Source organism: Apteryx mantelli, chromosome 10 (genome assembly GCF_036417845.1).
Source record: "Apteryx mantelli isolate bAptMan1 chromosome 10, bAptMan1.hap1, whole genome shotgun sequence".
NCBI lineage: Eukaryota > Metazoa > Chordata > Aves > Apterygiformes > Apterygidae > Apteryx > Apteryx mantelli.
Window position 1 is genome coordinate 22,064,738 of NC_089987.1, and position 17,914 is coordinate 22,082,651.

Consider the following 17,914-nt stretch of genomic DNA (forward strand, 5'->3'; position numbering starts at 1 on the left):
GGCTGAGAATTTCAGCTGCTGCAAGCTGAAATAGGAATAGCGAGAGCAACAGGACTCTCGCTGTCTGAAAAGTCAGCTGAAGTCACCTCCAAAGTTGAAGTATTGTGCATTAAAAATCCTACAGATGACTCAAATTGCTTTGGAGCTTCAGTTGTAGGAAAAAAAAAAAAGGAAACAAAAAAAACAAACAAAAACAAAACCCCCACAAAACCTCCCCAAACAAGAAATAAAAAGGGAACGTCTATTACTGTGTGCTGGGAAACGAAGTCATTTCTATTTATTTCAAAAAGAAAAACATCTATGGCTATTTAACAAACACGTTCATATTTTAGGTTTTGACCAATGCAAACACCACTGCCCAGGGTAACGAGTTAGAAGGAGATTTCCCAGGGGGAGATTTGTCCTGCAATTGCTAACCACAGAATTTCTTGGACCTCCCTCAGAGATAGCTGGTGTAGACCACCAGCACAGACAGGATCCAGGCAGAGACACACTGGGACACCAGGCCAAGTGTCTCATCTTGGACTTAACTCAGGTCCACATCATATTGCTCAAACGGACATAGCGGACTCATCTATGGTAAAGCGAGTTACTGGGCTGGCTCCTTTGTTTTGCAGATCCTGTAAGACACCAGAAGCTCAAAAACATGCAAGATTTTTTTCTCAGAGAGGTAGGGGAAGGTTACATTCTCCAAGAAAGATAAGATTTTCTCCCCACTACAGGAGTAACCTGCATCTTTTAGTATTCGTTACCCAAGGTCCACAGGCTCCCATGCAAGCCAGTTTCAGGCACCTTGATGGCAGACAGGAAATTACAGGGCACAGTGCAGCTACATTTCTGAGGGGCAGCAAAACTAAGCAACTTATAATCCAGACAGTGCATTGTTTTGGCCAGGGAGACACTTCTTAAAGGCAGACCCTAGTGACTAGCTTACCCTGTAGCATAGCTCAGAAGCCTCCAAAAAGCTCTGCGACTGCTGTGTACACTCAGAAATGTAGCTGGCTCTCCAAAAGCTGCTCCAGGCAGATGCTTGGTAGAGAGTCAGCTTGGCTACACTGCTCTCACCAGCTCTACACTGGCCCAAAAGTCACTGTAGGGGCTGGAGTTCAAGGTGAGCAACAGTTCTCCCTCGAACCCTTTCTCATCTCCCTTTACAAGGGAAGGGTCAGTGCTGGAGAGACCATTACGCCAGATAGTTGGGGAAATTTGTGCGACAGGAACATAGACTGTAGAAGTACTGCCCAGATTTGTCTCTGGCACACACTCCTGGACCATCACTGTACCAACCCAGCAGTGAAATTTTAGGCCCTCTGAGCTGAGGGACACTTTCCATGACACAAGTACCATTTTAGAAGCCACAAGTCTATGACAGAGATCTAAATTATACCTTGGCAAAAAGGGATAAGATGGGATGGCCCCACAATCTTTGATCAGTGATGCAGTGGTAACTAGCAACAGAAATGCAGAATTTTGTTTGGGTAAACACTACTGCACCCCAGTTAGAAATAGGGAGACTCCCGTTATGTTCATCCTGATGTACATCACTGATTTTTTACACCACAGCAGCTGGCCAGACTAAAGAGCAAGATAATTGCTGATGAAATATAGGGATCACCAAGATCTACCAGTGCAGACATCTGGAACTGGTCAAACCACAAGAATACCCAGGATAGGAGACTGAACGCCTTATGGAGCCACCTCTACAAATCCCTCCCAGAGGAGATAGGGAGGGAAGAGCTTTTTCTCCTTGGAGTCAACACTGCAGCATGTTCCTCTGGGGCTGGTAACCAACCAGATAAGCATATAGAGGTAAGCAGGTACTGAAATGTGGAGAAGGCATAAGGTAACCTCAGCTTTGGGATTGCTGCTGGAACTACCCAGGAGAAACAGCTCGCCTGTCTAATACCTGCCTGCATTCAGGGTTTTGAGCTCTATCAATGAGACCTTACATGGCAGCCCCATAAATGCAGAACTGTCGACCCATGTTAAATAGCCACACCAGGAAAGCAAGATGAAAGATGTACTGTGGTTAGACTGGCTGGCCTGAAGCCCTTGGACTGTGCAGCATCACCTAGCTGTGCCCTGGCATTTGGGCACCACAGAGGACAGCACGGCGCGCACTATGAGCACGCTTTCATTCTCTGACCTCTTCTTTGACAGCTCCACGTGTTCTCGGGCTGGTTTCTCACTAGTGCTTGGCAGAACTCGAGCTGACACTGTGCTCCTCATCTGCCTCCCGAACCACAGGAACGCTTCCAGAGCCAGCTGGCCCACAAGGCTGGCAGTCAAGGCTCATGAAGGAGCTGTAGAGAAAGTTACCTAAGAAGCCAGGACCCCCTACCTTGGCTTTACACCGAGCCTCCCACTGAACTTCACACAGAACTAGCCTGAATAAGAAAAAAAATGGTTAGAAAAGGATGCTTTCTCCACACAGCAGCATGTCCTGTTCAGTGCAGCAAAGGTATTTCTTCAAGATTCCTACTGTTTACAGCGATTCCACGAGACAGAAGTAGCTCATATTGGCACTGGCAAAGTCAGTCAAGCTTCTCCTTGGATGACCTCCATTTCCAGGGAAGCAGAGCCAGCCAACAGGCCACCACTGGTCCATGTCCTGCTGCTTCACACAAACAAGCCTTTCATTGCTGAAGTAGGTCATTTTGTAAGGGTGCTCCAGGCAAGGATGCCATCCAGCGGCTGGCCAGGGGCATCACAGAAGAGAGCTGAAAGCAAAGCAGGATAAAGCCACCAGAAAAAAGTTGAAAATAAAACAAGAATAGACAAGTGCGGAAGGAATAACCCAGGAGTCTCTGAAACACCACCACCCCTTCCTTGTTCTAGTTTCAAGATGCCCTCCTCAATCCACACAAACCGAGCATCCCCTTTACTCATCTGTAGTGCAATCTGAATAATTGTAGGATCTTTGGCAAGAGGGATTTATACAAGAAGGGAGTCCCACAACATTTTCTCCTTCCAGCCTGACCTACTGGCAAGCAAAGGAGGGAATGAGCTTGCCATAGCATTCCCCTGTTCCACAGCAGGGTCCCTCAAGGGGCAGAGAAAGGAGGGCTGACCAAGTACAGCTGCTGCACTGCTACCTTTCTAGGCCAACGTGAACATAAGAAACAAGGGAGCACTAGAACTAGGCTAAGGTGGAGGCTGTGCACCGCTGTTCCCCAGCTGAACCTCGGGCAGGGTAGGGGCTCTCTGACCTTTGCATTTGAGGATGGGGAAGGAAACGTCCTTAGCATGCAGCCCTCCCTCCACTGGCAGGCAGAGGAAGCAGGAGAGGACTTAGCACGCCAACGGTATTCCTGCATGCCCAAAGCTAGGTCAGAATCCCCCACAGCTACAAGCATCCCCCTCTGCCTAGGTGAAACTGGGGGTCATTTTGCATCATCATGTACAAGAACTCCCAGAAAGGCAGCAAGGAGGAGGAACGCAAGGAAACTCAAACCCACAGAGAAGGATTTCTACTCTATGGATGACTACTGTTTCCTCTTTACCATTCTACACTCCCATAGGTACCTAGGTTCTCGGCCATTTCAGTAAAGGACTAAGTTCTACGTATTGGTCATACATACAACAACAGCTCTCATCCCGTAAGCATGCCGCCAGACAGTTCAAAACCCAACACTCCCCCCTTTAAAAAACAAAAAACCAAAACAAACAAAAAAAAAGTCCCTCCAGACATTGTCTCTTCCATTTTCATGTTCGCAGCATAACTGAATTGCAGTAGCAATAACTGGTCTACAACCAAAGGCTTGAAAAAAGTTCCCAAAACTTAACATTAGGCAGCAGTATTCCCTTTCGTTGTGACAGAAAGGAGCAGCAGGTGGCAAACTGCAAGTGCTACATTTACAAACCAAACACATACTAGGAACATGAGAAGTCACATTATAGAAATTCCCAAACAATTTCCAACACTGACCAAGATTTTATTTTTATTTTTTAACAATAAAAACAAACAGCTGTGCTCTGAGCAAAACCAAAGATCTCAAAAAAATTCTTTGAAGTTTACTAATAGCATTGCAAAGTAAGGCTTCCCAAAGAGTTTTATTGAAATAAATTATTTCACCTAAACATTGATGCAACTCCTTTCATTAAATTCACCTTTAAATGTCCTAAAAACCAACGGTTAAAAAAAAAAAAAAGTTACCAATAATTCTAGATAATACTGGGCTCCTTCTAAAGGACAGTGATACTAGAACTCATTCCTCAAATTTAAAAATTAAGTCACTGCCATGTAAAACTCAACTATACAAGCTAGCATTGGCGGTTCCAAGTGTATCTCATGTCAAAAGTTCTTTAGAAAAATCAAAGGTTAGCAGATTGGCCTGCAGCTAGCCTAAGGTCCAGCTGCCCCAATTCTTCTAGTCTTTCTGAATAAACTCAGGGTGACGCTGTGGGGTTAAAAAATGAAATAAAATGCAAGATACCGGAGCTATCTCCAGCCTCTCCATTGAAGTCCCATCTGTATTGCTCTAGAGACCAGAACAGGCAGGCCTTTCAACTGTATCCCACTGGCATATCCTAACACTGAATTCCAGGGGCTAATAACTTCACCTTGTGCCCCCTTCTCTTCCCTTTATTCCTCTCTGTCTCCCACTTGTTTCTGGCCATAAAAGGCAAAGGAAAATAGTGCAGCCCTGGGGAGTGAACAGAGCTAGAAGTCAGCGAGTGCAGAAAAGCCCAGAAACAGTAAACAATTTTATACTGGAATCAATGTGAATTAGCGCTTCGCTGCACAATTCACGGTCTTATTTTCTTCTACTTTATGTAGCTAGACAACTTCCATCCAGGCTAAGAACTCACTTTGCAGGAATACTACTCGAGCCCCTCAAGCTGGCCTATGGAACACTCTTCATTCACTCTTGATACGAACAGTAACTTAAGAGCAGACGCCTGCTCGTCTAATACAGGGTTCGCTGCAAATTTCTAAGCTTTCTTCCCTTCTTGGAATGACTCTCCCTGATCTCAAGCTAAACATGCCAGTGCCCTCCATGACCTGTACACACAGCTGCTAATTTGGACACACTCTTTCCCCAGCCTCTGCTGTGCAGTCAGCCTAATACCTCATGCTAGCTGCAGAAATCATGCCCGTGGTTTAGAAATTGCCTTCGTTTGTGGAAGGGATCAATGTCACATAGAAAATATTACAAAAAAAGGTTAATTTGTCAGCTGTCCAAACATTATTAGACCACATGCTTTATACAGCAGAGGCAGCCAGCTCACTCAGCAGCACAGCTAGCTGAACTCTGACGAGACACTTTCCTGCTGGTATAGAAAGCGCAGGTTTCCTTGTATTTAATTTATTTATTCAACATTGCTCACGAGGCGGAGAAGAGGGAGGGGCAGCGAGCGCTAAGAGTTTTGTTGCATCTGAAGTCTCCGTTCGGCGGCAGCAGCTAACGTTCTGCGACGCAGAGTGACAGGATCAGCGGAAGCGCCCTCAGACGGAGAGGGCTTCTCTGTGATCAGCTCCTCATCAGAGGTTTTGTTTAAATAGCGCCTACAGGAGGACAAAGGAACATATGGATAAGTAGAACCCACCTCATTTTGGCTCTGGAAAATACCTAACTGGTACATCCAGGAAATAAGGTAGATTAAAGGCATATTGAAAGCAGGAAAATCCTTTTGATACGTACACACTATATATTCCAGAAAAGGCTCATATAACCTATGATACGCTTTATAGAGCTAATAGCAGCTCTTCATTTTTGTGCAAGATTCTTGCGCATACAAGATGGAGCCAGTTCTAAAGGTCTGCGCTCTATTCTTAGCTCAGTGATTCACTAAGACTTCAGGTGAGTTACTTAATCTCCGTCTCCATTATTTCACCATTTAAGATGAGGCATTGTCTACCGTAAGAATTCATTCACCGGTGTTAACAAGCAAGTCTTTGAGAGAAGAGGTGCTAAGGCTGCAAAGTGTAAGATAATGCAAAAATACAAGGAAGCAGCTTCCAGATTTCTAGACCCCAATACATTACAAAATACAGTAGTGTGGAATTCCACAGCTCTTAAAATACATAGGAAGGGAACTAGTAAACCAGAACATAAAAATACTTTGCCTCTCTGAATGACATTTTTCAAATGTCAAGGAAAATGATTCTGGCAGCAAGCCTATTTATAGACAAACTCTTTAAAAGCTGTTGTCCCACCCATTATTCACATGGTAGCATTTCAATGCGCAAAAGAAACCTAAAAACATGAGCAGCCTATCTGTTAACACCAAAGGATGCACAACCCAATACATTTTTTGTAGACTCTTTCAATATTTTCCCTAAGATACAAAGGTAGAGACAGCATTTGTTCAAGACAAATGCTAAATAAAAGTTTCCTCTATAACATTAAAATGTTTTTCCTTCTCTTGTTTATCAACATTGGACGCTAGCAAACTTCACCAGAATGACTAAGTCATGTTAAAAAAAAAAAAAGAAAAAAAGTTAAGTACTACATATAACACCTTTAATTAGCTAGGCTAAAAGAATCAGTTAAAGCCGGTCACTGTCTTCTCAGAAGTGTTGACTTGCCAGTTAATCCTGAGTTCCTTTGAGGTGCTTTAGTGAGTAGTACTCTATCAACCCTACGCCACCTAGCGCTAAAGACACTTACTCTGTACTTGGAAAGAGTGATGCCCGACAGAAGTTTCAGCTGTAACAGCATACACTGTGTATGCTGACACCTGTGCTAGAAGACAAGCTAAGGACATACTAGAGAACCCAGCAGAAGTAATGGTCTCTCACTTATTATAGGACCAAACTAAAACTCATTGAAGCTGGAGAAATCATCCTTTGATTTCAAAGATCTTTGGATCAGCTAGTTAGGAAGCTCTGTGTTGGGATCTATAACACTATTTCAGAATTGGGCTCATCAGCAATGGTTATTTTAAAAAGCATTCTCAGCCTGCTGTAGCAGATGCATTCATTGTTCCCACTATATTTTGCATCTACCCAACCTCTCATTGGTCATAATCCATTTGAAGTTCATTCTGGGGGTTACATTTGAGTGGCCTGGCTATGGTTTCAGGGAGGAACATACTTTCGAGCTTGCTGCAACAAGTCCTCCTTCCGTTGAACCAACATACGCTGCCTTTCATCAGCTGACTTTGAAAAGCGACTTCCCCTGGCCTCAAAATCTTCTGTTTCACTAGGTTCTACTTCCACTTCACTGAATTCCACCATTTCTTCCAGTCTTGAGTTGAGTTCAAGTGGCACTCTCTCAGTCTAAGAGAAGGGGGGATGGGAGAGGGAAGGGGGAAGAAAAAGAAATCATCAGTCTGTGAAAAGTTTGCAAACAGGGCTTCTCTGCAACCAATATAACAAGCTAAAAAGAGCTGTGATTTTCAGATACACTGGAGTAAACTAGACTCTCACCTATTTACCCAATTCTCTTTGTTCTCCTTTAAAAACCCCAGCCAAAATACACAAAGATAATTCAAAACATGTTCAAAGAGTCAGTATTCTATAAGGCTGTATATTTTATGCCATGTTTGAAAGTGAGCTCAGATACATAAAAAATTAATTACTCATAATTAATGCTCTCTCAAAGTGGGGTACTTGATACAGTCAGATTCTGGAGCTGGCTTAATAAGCAATGCAACAGTAAAGAGTTTTTAAAAAAGCCCAGAAATCCATATACTAAGGAAAGAGTACCAAACATATTTACAAAGAGGATTGGGAACTTGAGACAGGAATTTCTGATGCTGCAGTTCACCAGGTTCTGCAGCACCCAAATTATCACGTATTTGGACTGCTGGGGCAAGGCTGGCAGCTGTCCCAAGCAGTACATGTCAATAAAGGAAGCTAGCAGCCCTGCTCGTAGCACCACCTCACCCTTGACAGCTGGCCGACAGCGCTCATGTGAAAATTGAGCTGATGAACGATGACACTGGTAAACTAGCATAGGTGAAATCATGTATCCTGATCACATTCTGTCATATACTATCAAGTCAGCTCTGCAGGGGAAAAACAAGATGCTGCTAAGCACAGTAACGTCAAAAATCAAATCACCTCAACCAAGAGCTTAAGAGTTTAGCCATCATTTGGTATTCCAGTAGCTTACTCAAACAAGGAGGATGCATAAGAGAGGTATTACCCTAGTCAGTTCCTACAGTCTAGTTTTGGGCCTTTGGTACTCCAGCTGCACAAGCCTCAATGGCCAGTCACATGTGTAATAAGTCCCAGCAGCCTGGGCTCAGCAGTATTACAGTGTGCAACGCATAGGTTTCAACAGCTGATGTGCAAAACAAGTTGAGTCATTCCAAAGCCCTAGAGATGTACCAGTAACTCCATCTCACTGATGCAATGCCTTTAGAGAGCAAACGGCAAGGCAAATGTCACTTCCTATCAGCTAGGTGAACCAAAGAGGAACTGCCAGGACCTAAGCCAGAAGAGTACTGACACTGCAACCTCAGACACAACAAGTATTCTCAGCATATTTCAATGAAGTGCCCCGCACAGTGGCATCTACAGGAGGGTTCCCCCTATCACACACACTAATGTCTTGGGGTGACACGACAGGGGTACTGTCAGACTGCCTCAGAGCAATGCCTCGCCTGAGATGAGGAAGTGAGAGCTCCACAGAGTGATCTTACCCACTTTCTCCAGGGCCAGAAAGCCCACAGTCAGTCTCCAAAGACTTCAGCAGATCCAGAGGAACAAGTATGAAACACCCTTGACTACTGCTTCTGATTACCAAATTAGAAAATAGGTGGATAAGGCAAAGGGAAGTTTTGCTGGGATAAAGCAGTAAGAAGGGTACTCATTATGGTTGAGACATGACTGCTTTTTTCCCTGTGGACCTTTTGTATCAGAAGATAGAAGCTAGGGTCACCTCAGCTTTTTTTTTTTTTCCCCCCTAATGTTGCAAAGATGCAAATATTAATTTCCAGAGCCTGTTCTTCTATCTGAGCACAGGAGCAACTACGTAGGAGGTTTAAAAGAGAGAAATACCAAAACTTGGAGTAATGAGGGTTATGAAAAGCCTAAATATCAGACCAGATCTCAGATGCAGAAACCTGAACACTTCAGAATCTACTCCTCTTACAGGCTCCAGGAAAAAAGGAATTAGTAATGTGAAAACCACAGATGCCTCAGAAGTACATCTAAGTAGTGTCACCAAGTATTTAAGCAATGGCAATAAACTGGCTTGTTAAGAAGGGGCAACAGTTGCACCAGGAAAGCATCAGCTTTATAATGACAACTTTCAAGCCAGGTCTGAAGAGTCCCACCCAATATCCACTATGGATTACAGAAACAGATAAACAAAAGAATTGTTTTTTAAAGGATAATTCTAAAATAAATTTTAGTGCATGGAAACACAAGCTTTCAGGAAATAGCTATAGCTGCTCAGGCATCTGTTCTTCTTGGGAGTAATAACAGAATCAAAAAAAAGCATGGGAGGGCAAATATAACATACTGGGAATGGAAAGGGAGCATATAGACCATCACGCACCCTGCTGGCAGCATTAGCATTTCAATACACAACCAGAAAAAAGTGTGCACGTGGCATCTTGCTAAGTGTTAAGGTGAAGATTGTTAGAACCAGTCAATGTTTTCAGAGCATTATCTAGCAAGCCTTTAACACACTTAATTTACACTGTGTTGGCGCTCAGTACGACCTAAGTTATGTCTGCACAGACACCCCAAAATTGCAAGTTACATTTAGAGAAAAAAAAAAAAAAAAAGAGTCACTACCTCTGTCTTAATTCTATAGAGGGTTCAAAGATCTTAAGTCATAATGTAGCACAGCAAACAGAGGATATTACCCGTAAGGAAGGGTGCATTTGTCTGAGCTTGTCAGCTCTCATTAGCAGTGTTATTTCCAACGAGCAGAACCCTAGCGGGTTTGCCACTTGCTGTTGGAGACCTATAACAATTCTCAATGGACATCTTGATTAAAAAGGAAGGAAAAAAAAAAAGAGCTTGAAAGCTTGTAAAACATACTCTAAGGCTGCAACAGAAGGCAATCGGAGAAATCCACTGCCTGGCTGCCATGGTCTCTCCCAGCTGTATAAGGTGCAAAGTTGCATCTATCCACTATTTGGAAATGCAAGTTTCACCCACAGGAGATGGTGGCTTCTTACATCCCTCCCCTCTTACATATAAAAAGCTTCTTAAAAATGAAGTGCAATCTGCTGAAGTAGCCTGTTTACTGCTAGATCCTTCCAGATAGACAGAGTTTGGCGGACTACAGCGATACACACTTTTGGCAAGACAAAAAGAGAACATCTATAATAGGCCAGGTACCCCGTTAAGAACTGAAATCAAATTTGAAGAGAGACAAGAGTGACTGAGTTCCCTAAAGGACGCCTCTATGCTCCCAGGTCTTCTCTCAGCCAGAGGAATATTACCATTAACAGAGTCGAGCAAGCCTGACTCCTAGGTAGATCTCTGTGGCAACATAGCAGGTGTGATCCACTTGTTTTAAGCCAGCATAAATGCACAAAGCAATTGGTTTGGCCTAACATCCATTGAAAAGCACTTGCATCCTCTCCAGGGAGGCAACGTGTTCAAACACACAGGCCTCCCCCCCCCCAGAAAAAAAACAACAACTTTTCTGGGGCAAGGTCAGCGGCAGAAGAGGGATCTCTGTACCACATTCAGCTGCAGTACATTGATAGTATGATAAGGATACAGCAGGAGGGAGAAAACATGGTCCAAAACAGGAAGCAGGTCAGTATGGCAGGACTAAAACCAAGAAGTCACAGCCTTTAGGGCACACCTACTCACTTTAGTTACACACCATCACCTTAAATGCAAACAACAGAAGAAAAGAGTTTGGCTTAGCTGTCCAATTTGGGGCACTAATCTGTAACATTTATGCATGTACCAGGCAGAAGAGGAATAGCAGCAACTGGAGCTTCCATTACACCCCCCAGAAGCAAGTTTCTCTTGGTGCATGCCAATGCCAGTCTCCTACTTAGGCCTTGGCCTGTAAAGTCCAGCTCTCACTGTAAACACCCATCCAATAACACCTGACTAGAGACCACCAGTTCATTCCAAACATGCAGGCAGCCACCTGTAGCACCACTCAGTTGCTTTGGATTTTGCATGAAATTCACCATTTTTCACAGTCACACAAGGTTCTCTAGGCTATCACTGTGCTACTCTACAGCACAAAAATACATTCTCCTTCCAAACAGCCATTTGCTCCAGCTAAAACACTGCCAATTTGAGCAAAGTTCTCTGCTGTAATGCAAAGCAAGGACACACCACTTTTAGAGGGCACATCTTCAAAGACATTACAGATGTACACCACTCCCAGGTTTTTCAGGTTCTGTAGCATGACAGGAACACAGGTAAAGTTAGGCATCCTGGACAGAAAGGAAGGAAGCTGAACAGCAACACAAACATTCAAAGCCAGTTTTGAAGCCAGTTCCAAGCTAAGGCAAAAGTGTAAAAAGCAGTTTGTAGAAACAGACATTTTGCTCACAAAGAACAGGGAAGACACCACCAAAACCTTCAAGCTAACCCACAAAGTTACTAAAGAATTGTCAGACCCAGATCAAGATCTTCATTCCTACAATTCTGCATCTCCTACCCCAGGCTTGTATTTCAAACCTGTACCAATCCCCTCTACCTTTTCTTCATCCTCAACTGCAGTATCAAATCAAATGAAAGCTGTTTTTCTATCTTGGAACACGCTGATGGGGGAATTGCCGCAGTTTGGATTCAACTGAATGACAGGTTGGCTATTTTTAGATTATTAAAGGCTGCAGCGGCCAGAAAGTCACACACCTAACAAATTCACTCCCTTTCTGAACTCAGATAAAGAGGGGAGGTTTATAAAAAAAGAAACTCACAGTTTTGCTACCACAGTGAGGGAAAAACAAAAGGGGAATGAGACTTTATTCACTAGAAAGCTAATTTTTTCTTCCTGCCTCATTTTAGCTAGCTCAAGCTGATTAACAAAGCCCTTAAAGAGGAAGAGCAAAAAGCCATTCTTGTGCTTTATGTAAAGGGGCTAATATCTCTTAGCACTATTTGTATCCCATCTTGTTCTTACCAAAGCTCCCTATGTCTCCAAGTGCCTCCTCCATAACACAAGAGAATTTTCATTCCAGAAGAGAAATACCATCCATTTACTGGAAGCCTCTGGAGACTTCCCAGACATGAAGGGGAAGAGGAAGGGGAAGAGGAACGCATTGACTGTCCTGGCACTTCATATTCCACAGATGGGGACAGTGCTGGCTGCTGTGATCAAAGACATGATCTTTTTGTCTACTTTGTATCACTTAAGAGCACTTTCCTTCAAGAAGGAAAGAGCATATGGATAATTCTTTAAGAGACCACCATGTTGAAGTCTTGACAGAGATTACAGCACTTCAGACCTGCTGCCTGACAGTATTAGTTCTTGTGGGAAATGCAAGGAACAGATGCCACCAACCTGATCTCATACTAAACTCAATGCACTTATGCTTCCATACGATTTCAACTTGCACTTTTTGCTCTTTTTTTAAACACCAAGTTACCTGAGTGACAGTTTCCGTATCCTCCTGGTCAATACTATGCCGTTCCACAGAACTGTTCAATGCAGGTCTAATGCTATCTGGACGCTGAAATGCAAACATCATGGATTTAAAACAGTACGTGAAATGGCAAAACAAAAACAAGTTCTGTGAACGCATTCAAGCTCTGCCTTCTGCAACATCATGTGTTATGTTCAATTTAGAAACAGATAAGTTAGCAATAAGCAGAACGCAGTCTGCTGAGAGAGAATTCTCTCTGCTTCCCCATACACCCAGACTGAAACCACGCTCCAGGTAACAATACTATCTGATGTGTGCAGAACCACAATTCAATATTCTTATTAACAGAAGCCTTGTTCCCAGACTGCTTTACTGAAATCTGCTATTACTAATTAGGAACAAGACGTTATTTTGCTGACTACTTTCTTTGCAAAAAACCTTCTTAAATGGTACAATTCAATTATCCGTCAGCAGAGAAAACAGCTGGAAACGTTCTAAAGGCTCTGCACCAGAGCAACCGAGAAGAGCTGCTCTGAGTAAATATTTGTCTGTAGACTAGGTAGACCATTTTCAATATATTTCTGGTACATGACTGAATATACTGCATTCATTGAGCTTTAAACAAAGAGAAGAAACAAATCCCAGGGGTTTTACTATGATTAAACATTCTATAATGTGTCTGAGACTGTACAGACAAGCACTTCATGCATCCTGCAGTAAAATCACATCAATCAGTGGGCAAGCTATAGCTCATGGGTGATAGCCTCTGACTTTCTTTCATGAAGAAAATATCCTGTACTACAAATGGAGAACACTAGCGCACACCTATCTGAGATAGCCAGCCTAACACCTTAAAAGGCCTTCTAAGGCCCACAGCAAGAAATAGATTCACACATCTCAATCATACACAACAGAGGGACATGCTGATTAGGTCAGATGTTGCAATATGAAGTGCTATACAACATATGCTGGACAGCCAAAACTGGTTTGCCCTTCCTACTGCAAATTTTCCTACACATAAAGCCTGAAAAATAATATTGCAACAAGCTAAGCTTGATTCACCAGTGCTTCTACTTACCTCATTCCCCTCACTCATTCCTAACAAGCTCTGTTCTGCGATAAGAAAGAAAGAAAGAAAGAAAGAAAGAAAGAAAGAAAGAAAGAAAGAAAGAAAGGCAGGCATTTCGGTGCATGAGCTCACGACTTACCTGTGTGGGGAAAGGTACCTGGATGCGCCCCTCTAAGATGTTGTCAGTGGTTATCTCTACAGAACGGGTGAGCTGCAGGTCCTGTAGAACTAAATGATAAGGAACCTGAGGGAACATCTCTTGAATCTGATGGGCCTGGAAAAAGCAAGGTTTGTACAACTAGTATTAGGATAAATAAAAGTTAGCTGTAACTATCTTAATAGAAAGAGAGGGGAAAATGAATAGTTTAGAGATACTGTTTATGATATAACCCAGATGCAGAAAGAAAAACAATTAAAAAAAAAACCATGCTGGCATTGACTTACAGGGCAATATTTTGACTCCCTTGAAACCAACAGCAAAACTGCAACTCCTACGGAGATGCCTCATGATCCTGAAAATTTAGGTTCCTGAACAGTGCTTGTAGATGCTCAAAGGCTTCAAAAAACTTCCCAACCCTCTTTCTATGACAGCCTTTTTTAATAAAGGCCTATATAAAATTGATATTAGTGACTGAAAATTAGCTCTACATTTAAGAATCCCTTTTCTTGGTCCCAGACAGATTTCAAAACGGTACTGGTACGGACAAGTGGCATAAGTTTTAATAACCTACACTCTCCAGCCACCCTGCCTACAAACCTATTTTAATACCATCTGAAAGCTCAAGCAAATTAAGCCTGAGTTATCAGGGAATTGTGATTATTGGATTTCAAGTTACTTGGGTAATACCCAAATGAAACAGAGAAAAGCAGGAGGGTGGACAAAATAATATGCTTTTCGAGTCAAACAGCTGGACTGGGGAAAAAAGGGGGAAAAAAAAAATTAGAACACCACCAAAAGAAAAAAAAAAGGCTGGAAGGTATTTGGAGAGCAAAGCAAAAACTATGTACTAGCTGACAGTGAGGTCAGACACAAGCAAACCTAACTCCCCATTGTACTAGCTTGTGACCAAAACAACCGATTCAGCATTTCAGCCTCCAGTCTCTCCCTTTAAATACTTCCCTAGGGTTTTATTCTATTACACAAAGGAGAATTTCACTTGGTTTCCATTAAAAATCCATAACACTTTAGTAGTTTGCTAACATGGGCCTTTCCATTAAAGTAAGCATTTTAATATCAGTAGGTACTGTACTTATAATTATGCATGATGCTAAGAAATTATTACTCATCCTTAACAAAAACCCATTAATGTTACTGTGTCCAGAAAAAAGGAAAACTAAGAGTTGACCTTGTATGGTGAATCCCTGCCTATATAACTTATCAAATCATCTCCCCTCTCACCCCATCCCCCAAAAACCCCTCAAAATATCCTGTTGAGGTTTAAATAGCAGAGAAGGCTATGGAAAGATCTCACAACCAGATTTCATTACCTTCATGAGATACATCACTGAACACTTATTAACATGCTATACAATATGATAGTTTTAAGAATTCAAAGGAAATGGCGCTTCTTAAACTCAATGAATTAAGTCTTACAATGTCCTTTCCGTGCCTTTTTGGACTACCTTTGAGTGTTTATTCACGAAGCCCTGAAACCTAGCATTCCATCCTCAACGTTCCTGACATCATCATGAATCAGCAAGCATCAACTGCACTACAGAGAGCCCCATTTCATACTTATGAGGCACTCATATCAGCTACCTTGGAACTTGGTACTATTAAAAATAAATACTGTAACATCCCAAAACTATAAAATGGGTTTGATCAGTTACCACTGGACAAATGACTAAACGCTCTGGTTACAGACTCAGACCCTCTACTGCTACAAACTGTGTGTGGAAGTAAGTACTGGAAAAAACTAAAGAAGCTGCTTCAAGCAGGCTGATAAAAGAACTATCTGTCTATCTATCTGCATCAGCTACATCCCACAGAAAGTACATATAGTTTTTCTCCCTCATTTATCCATCTCCAGCCCTGTCCTTCTACGTTTGTACGCTTGAACCAACAGGCAGCCCTAACTTCACTGAAATAAAGCTGCTCTCACTGAAGAGACGGCTTTCATGTGGCATCTAAACACTGTTTTGACTTCCTTCCTGCTTCCGTTCTCTATGTACATGCACAAATAGGAAGGTTCAAGCTGTTAAAGTAGCCTTACCATAGCATTAAGTTGGGAATTGCTGGCTTGTGCAATACCAAGGATGTTTGTAGTATGCATCACTTCCACTGAAAAACTGGGCAGCCAGCTGGCAATTCGAGAGCCTGAGAATAAGAAATCACAATAAGAGTCAAGCTGGAATATAAGAGGTTTTCAGGAGGCTAAGTACTTCTACATGTATTTAACACAAGTCTTCATATTTCCACAAAGTACACATGGGGAGTTCTGCAATGCAATGCAATCCATCCCTAAGGTTTTCCAAAAATAGAGATGGCCAGAGTAAATCGATAACTGCCAACCTCCCAACAAACAGAACATTTTTTTCCAGTGTGTCGTTCCTGAAACACACACTATCACCGTGGCTTAACAATCTGAGGGTAAGAGGAGAATCAAGAAAACAAGGATGTCTTTTTTCTTGCTTTAATGTTCCTATTAAAAGCGAAAATTAAAATAATCCGTGGCCAAATTAAATTCTGGAACACATAAATAACTCCAGCAATTTTGGTAAAAACAGGTCTGCTTCTAATGAGCTAAATCTGGTCCCAAACTGGGTCAGATATATGTGGCTGGCATCACAGAGAGTATTACTACACAGGGACATAGAGTAACTGAATAAAGCGTCTGCTACAATTATGTTCTCAGGCTCAACCGATTAGGGGACATGGCTAAATCCTCACTCCCATCTTCTTCCTCATTTCTGTTTAAATAAATAAATGGATGGTTTGCTCCAAGCAATTTCCCCTCATCTCCACAGTAATTTTGTGAGTCTCCAAACCGCAGGAGAGTACAGGGGAGGACAGCCATCAAAAAGCTAAATATAAGTGTCCTTTGGAGACCTAAAACACACCCCAAAAGCAGGAGCCATGCAGGAAGCTATCAGCAGGCCTCAGTGTACCCAGAAATGTCTGCTCCTTCTCTGTTTATTATTCTCCCTCCGTAATCTCCAAGAATTACAAAAACAGAGAAGACCAGTAAAGGTTCACTACGCAAGGTTGAAGTGCCTCCGCTACACACACAGTGGGAGCTGCAATAAGTCAGCACCCAATGATGAGTCTTAACATTAGTAAAATTTACTGTGAAGCAACAAAATTGCCATCAAAAAAACCCTAGAAAACTGTGGAAAACAAGCATGCGCTGAAGTCAAAACCATCAAAAAATGTGGAAGAGATGCAACAGAAATTTTCATCTCTTTCAGAAATGTTTATCTGTACACACAGAACTCGTCACAACCTGAAATCGCATGTGCTTTGGTGAATATTTTTGATGATACACCACTGAGATCACCAGAACCAATATCTAAGACTGTTCCAGTACATGATGCCTAAGAAGGAGCTTCCGCAGAGTTCTGCACCTGACCAAGGATTGCAAGGTTCTTGCAAATTAAGCTGCAAGCAGGGACTTGTGAGAACCTCACATAACCTAGGGGTAGGGAAAGATCAATTTTTAAGTGGTACCACACAGTTTCCTTCCCCAGCAGTCACTCATTAACCAACCATTTGGTAGCAAAATAAAACACATTAATATTGCATTCTGTTGGTCAACAGGGCACGTAAGGAATAAATGTCAGTGTTAAAACTGCGAACCACAACAAATCAAGAAAAAGGGAGCACTTACTTAACAGTATAAAGTCTTTCAAGAAATCCCTGTAGCTCTGGACAGTCTTACAAGTATACATCTGAAGTCTTGCGAAGAAACTCTAAGAAGGGTATTTGACAAACTCCAGTAGAAGCACAGTTTAAGTTTCAACTGGAACATGGACAGAATTCACTTCTGTGGAAGCCTGTTCCCTTCGTTTGTTTGGGTAGCAGCATCAGAAGTCAAACCTGCTTAACTCACCATCAAAGTGGAAGAAGTGATTGTGCTGGTTCAAGCGCGGTCTGCCTTCTGCCACTGCCACAGGCACCAAGTTCTCATCTAGGTTCTCCCTTTGGTGATCCTCCCTCACATGATGGCTGTCAGTGATATTAAGAGACATTCTGCAGGTGGGGCAAGATGTGTCTTGTTCAAGCCAGGACCGCAGGCACGAGCTGACAAAAAAAGAGAATGTTATAGTGAGTTTACAGCATTTGTCTAAAACACCACGATCACAAGTACATCAATTAGCTGTAGCATATTCTGCACAAAACATTAACAAAAGTATATAGATTGTTCAGAGATAATG

General features: G+C 42.5%; 1 protein-coding gene across 2 annotated transcripts in view; it reads right to left on the reverse strand.

Moving 5' to 3' along the window:
• Positions 1 to 3,914: 3,914 nt before the first annotated feature.
• The window catches only part of AMFR (autocrine motility factor receptor), a 31,120-nt gene continuing 17,120 nt past the window's right edge, over positions 3,915 to 17,914 (reverse strand). For both annotated transcript variants that reach the window (XM_067302668.1, XM_067302669.1), the window contains exons 9-14: positions 17,590 to 17,780; positions 15,754 to 15,857; positions 13,680 to 13,814; positions 12,475 to 12,558; positions 7,041 to 7,225; positions 3,915 to 5,509 (exon numbers count right to left, since the gene is read on the reverse strand). In XM_067302668.1, coding sequence (XP_067158769.1) covers positions 5,362 to 5,509; positions 7,041 to 7,225; positions 12,475 to 12,558; positions 13,680 to 13,814; positions 15,754 to 15,857; positions 17,590 to 17,780 — 847 coding nt within the window. In that variant the 3' untranslated portion in view covers positions 3,915 to 5,361. The remainder of the gene's footprint in view (positions 5,510 to 7,040; positions 7,226 to 12,474; positions 12,559 to 13,679; positions 13,815 to 15,753; positions 15,858 to 17,589; positions 17,781 to 17,914) is intronic.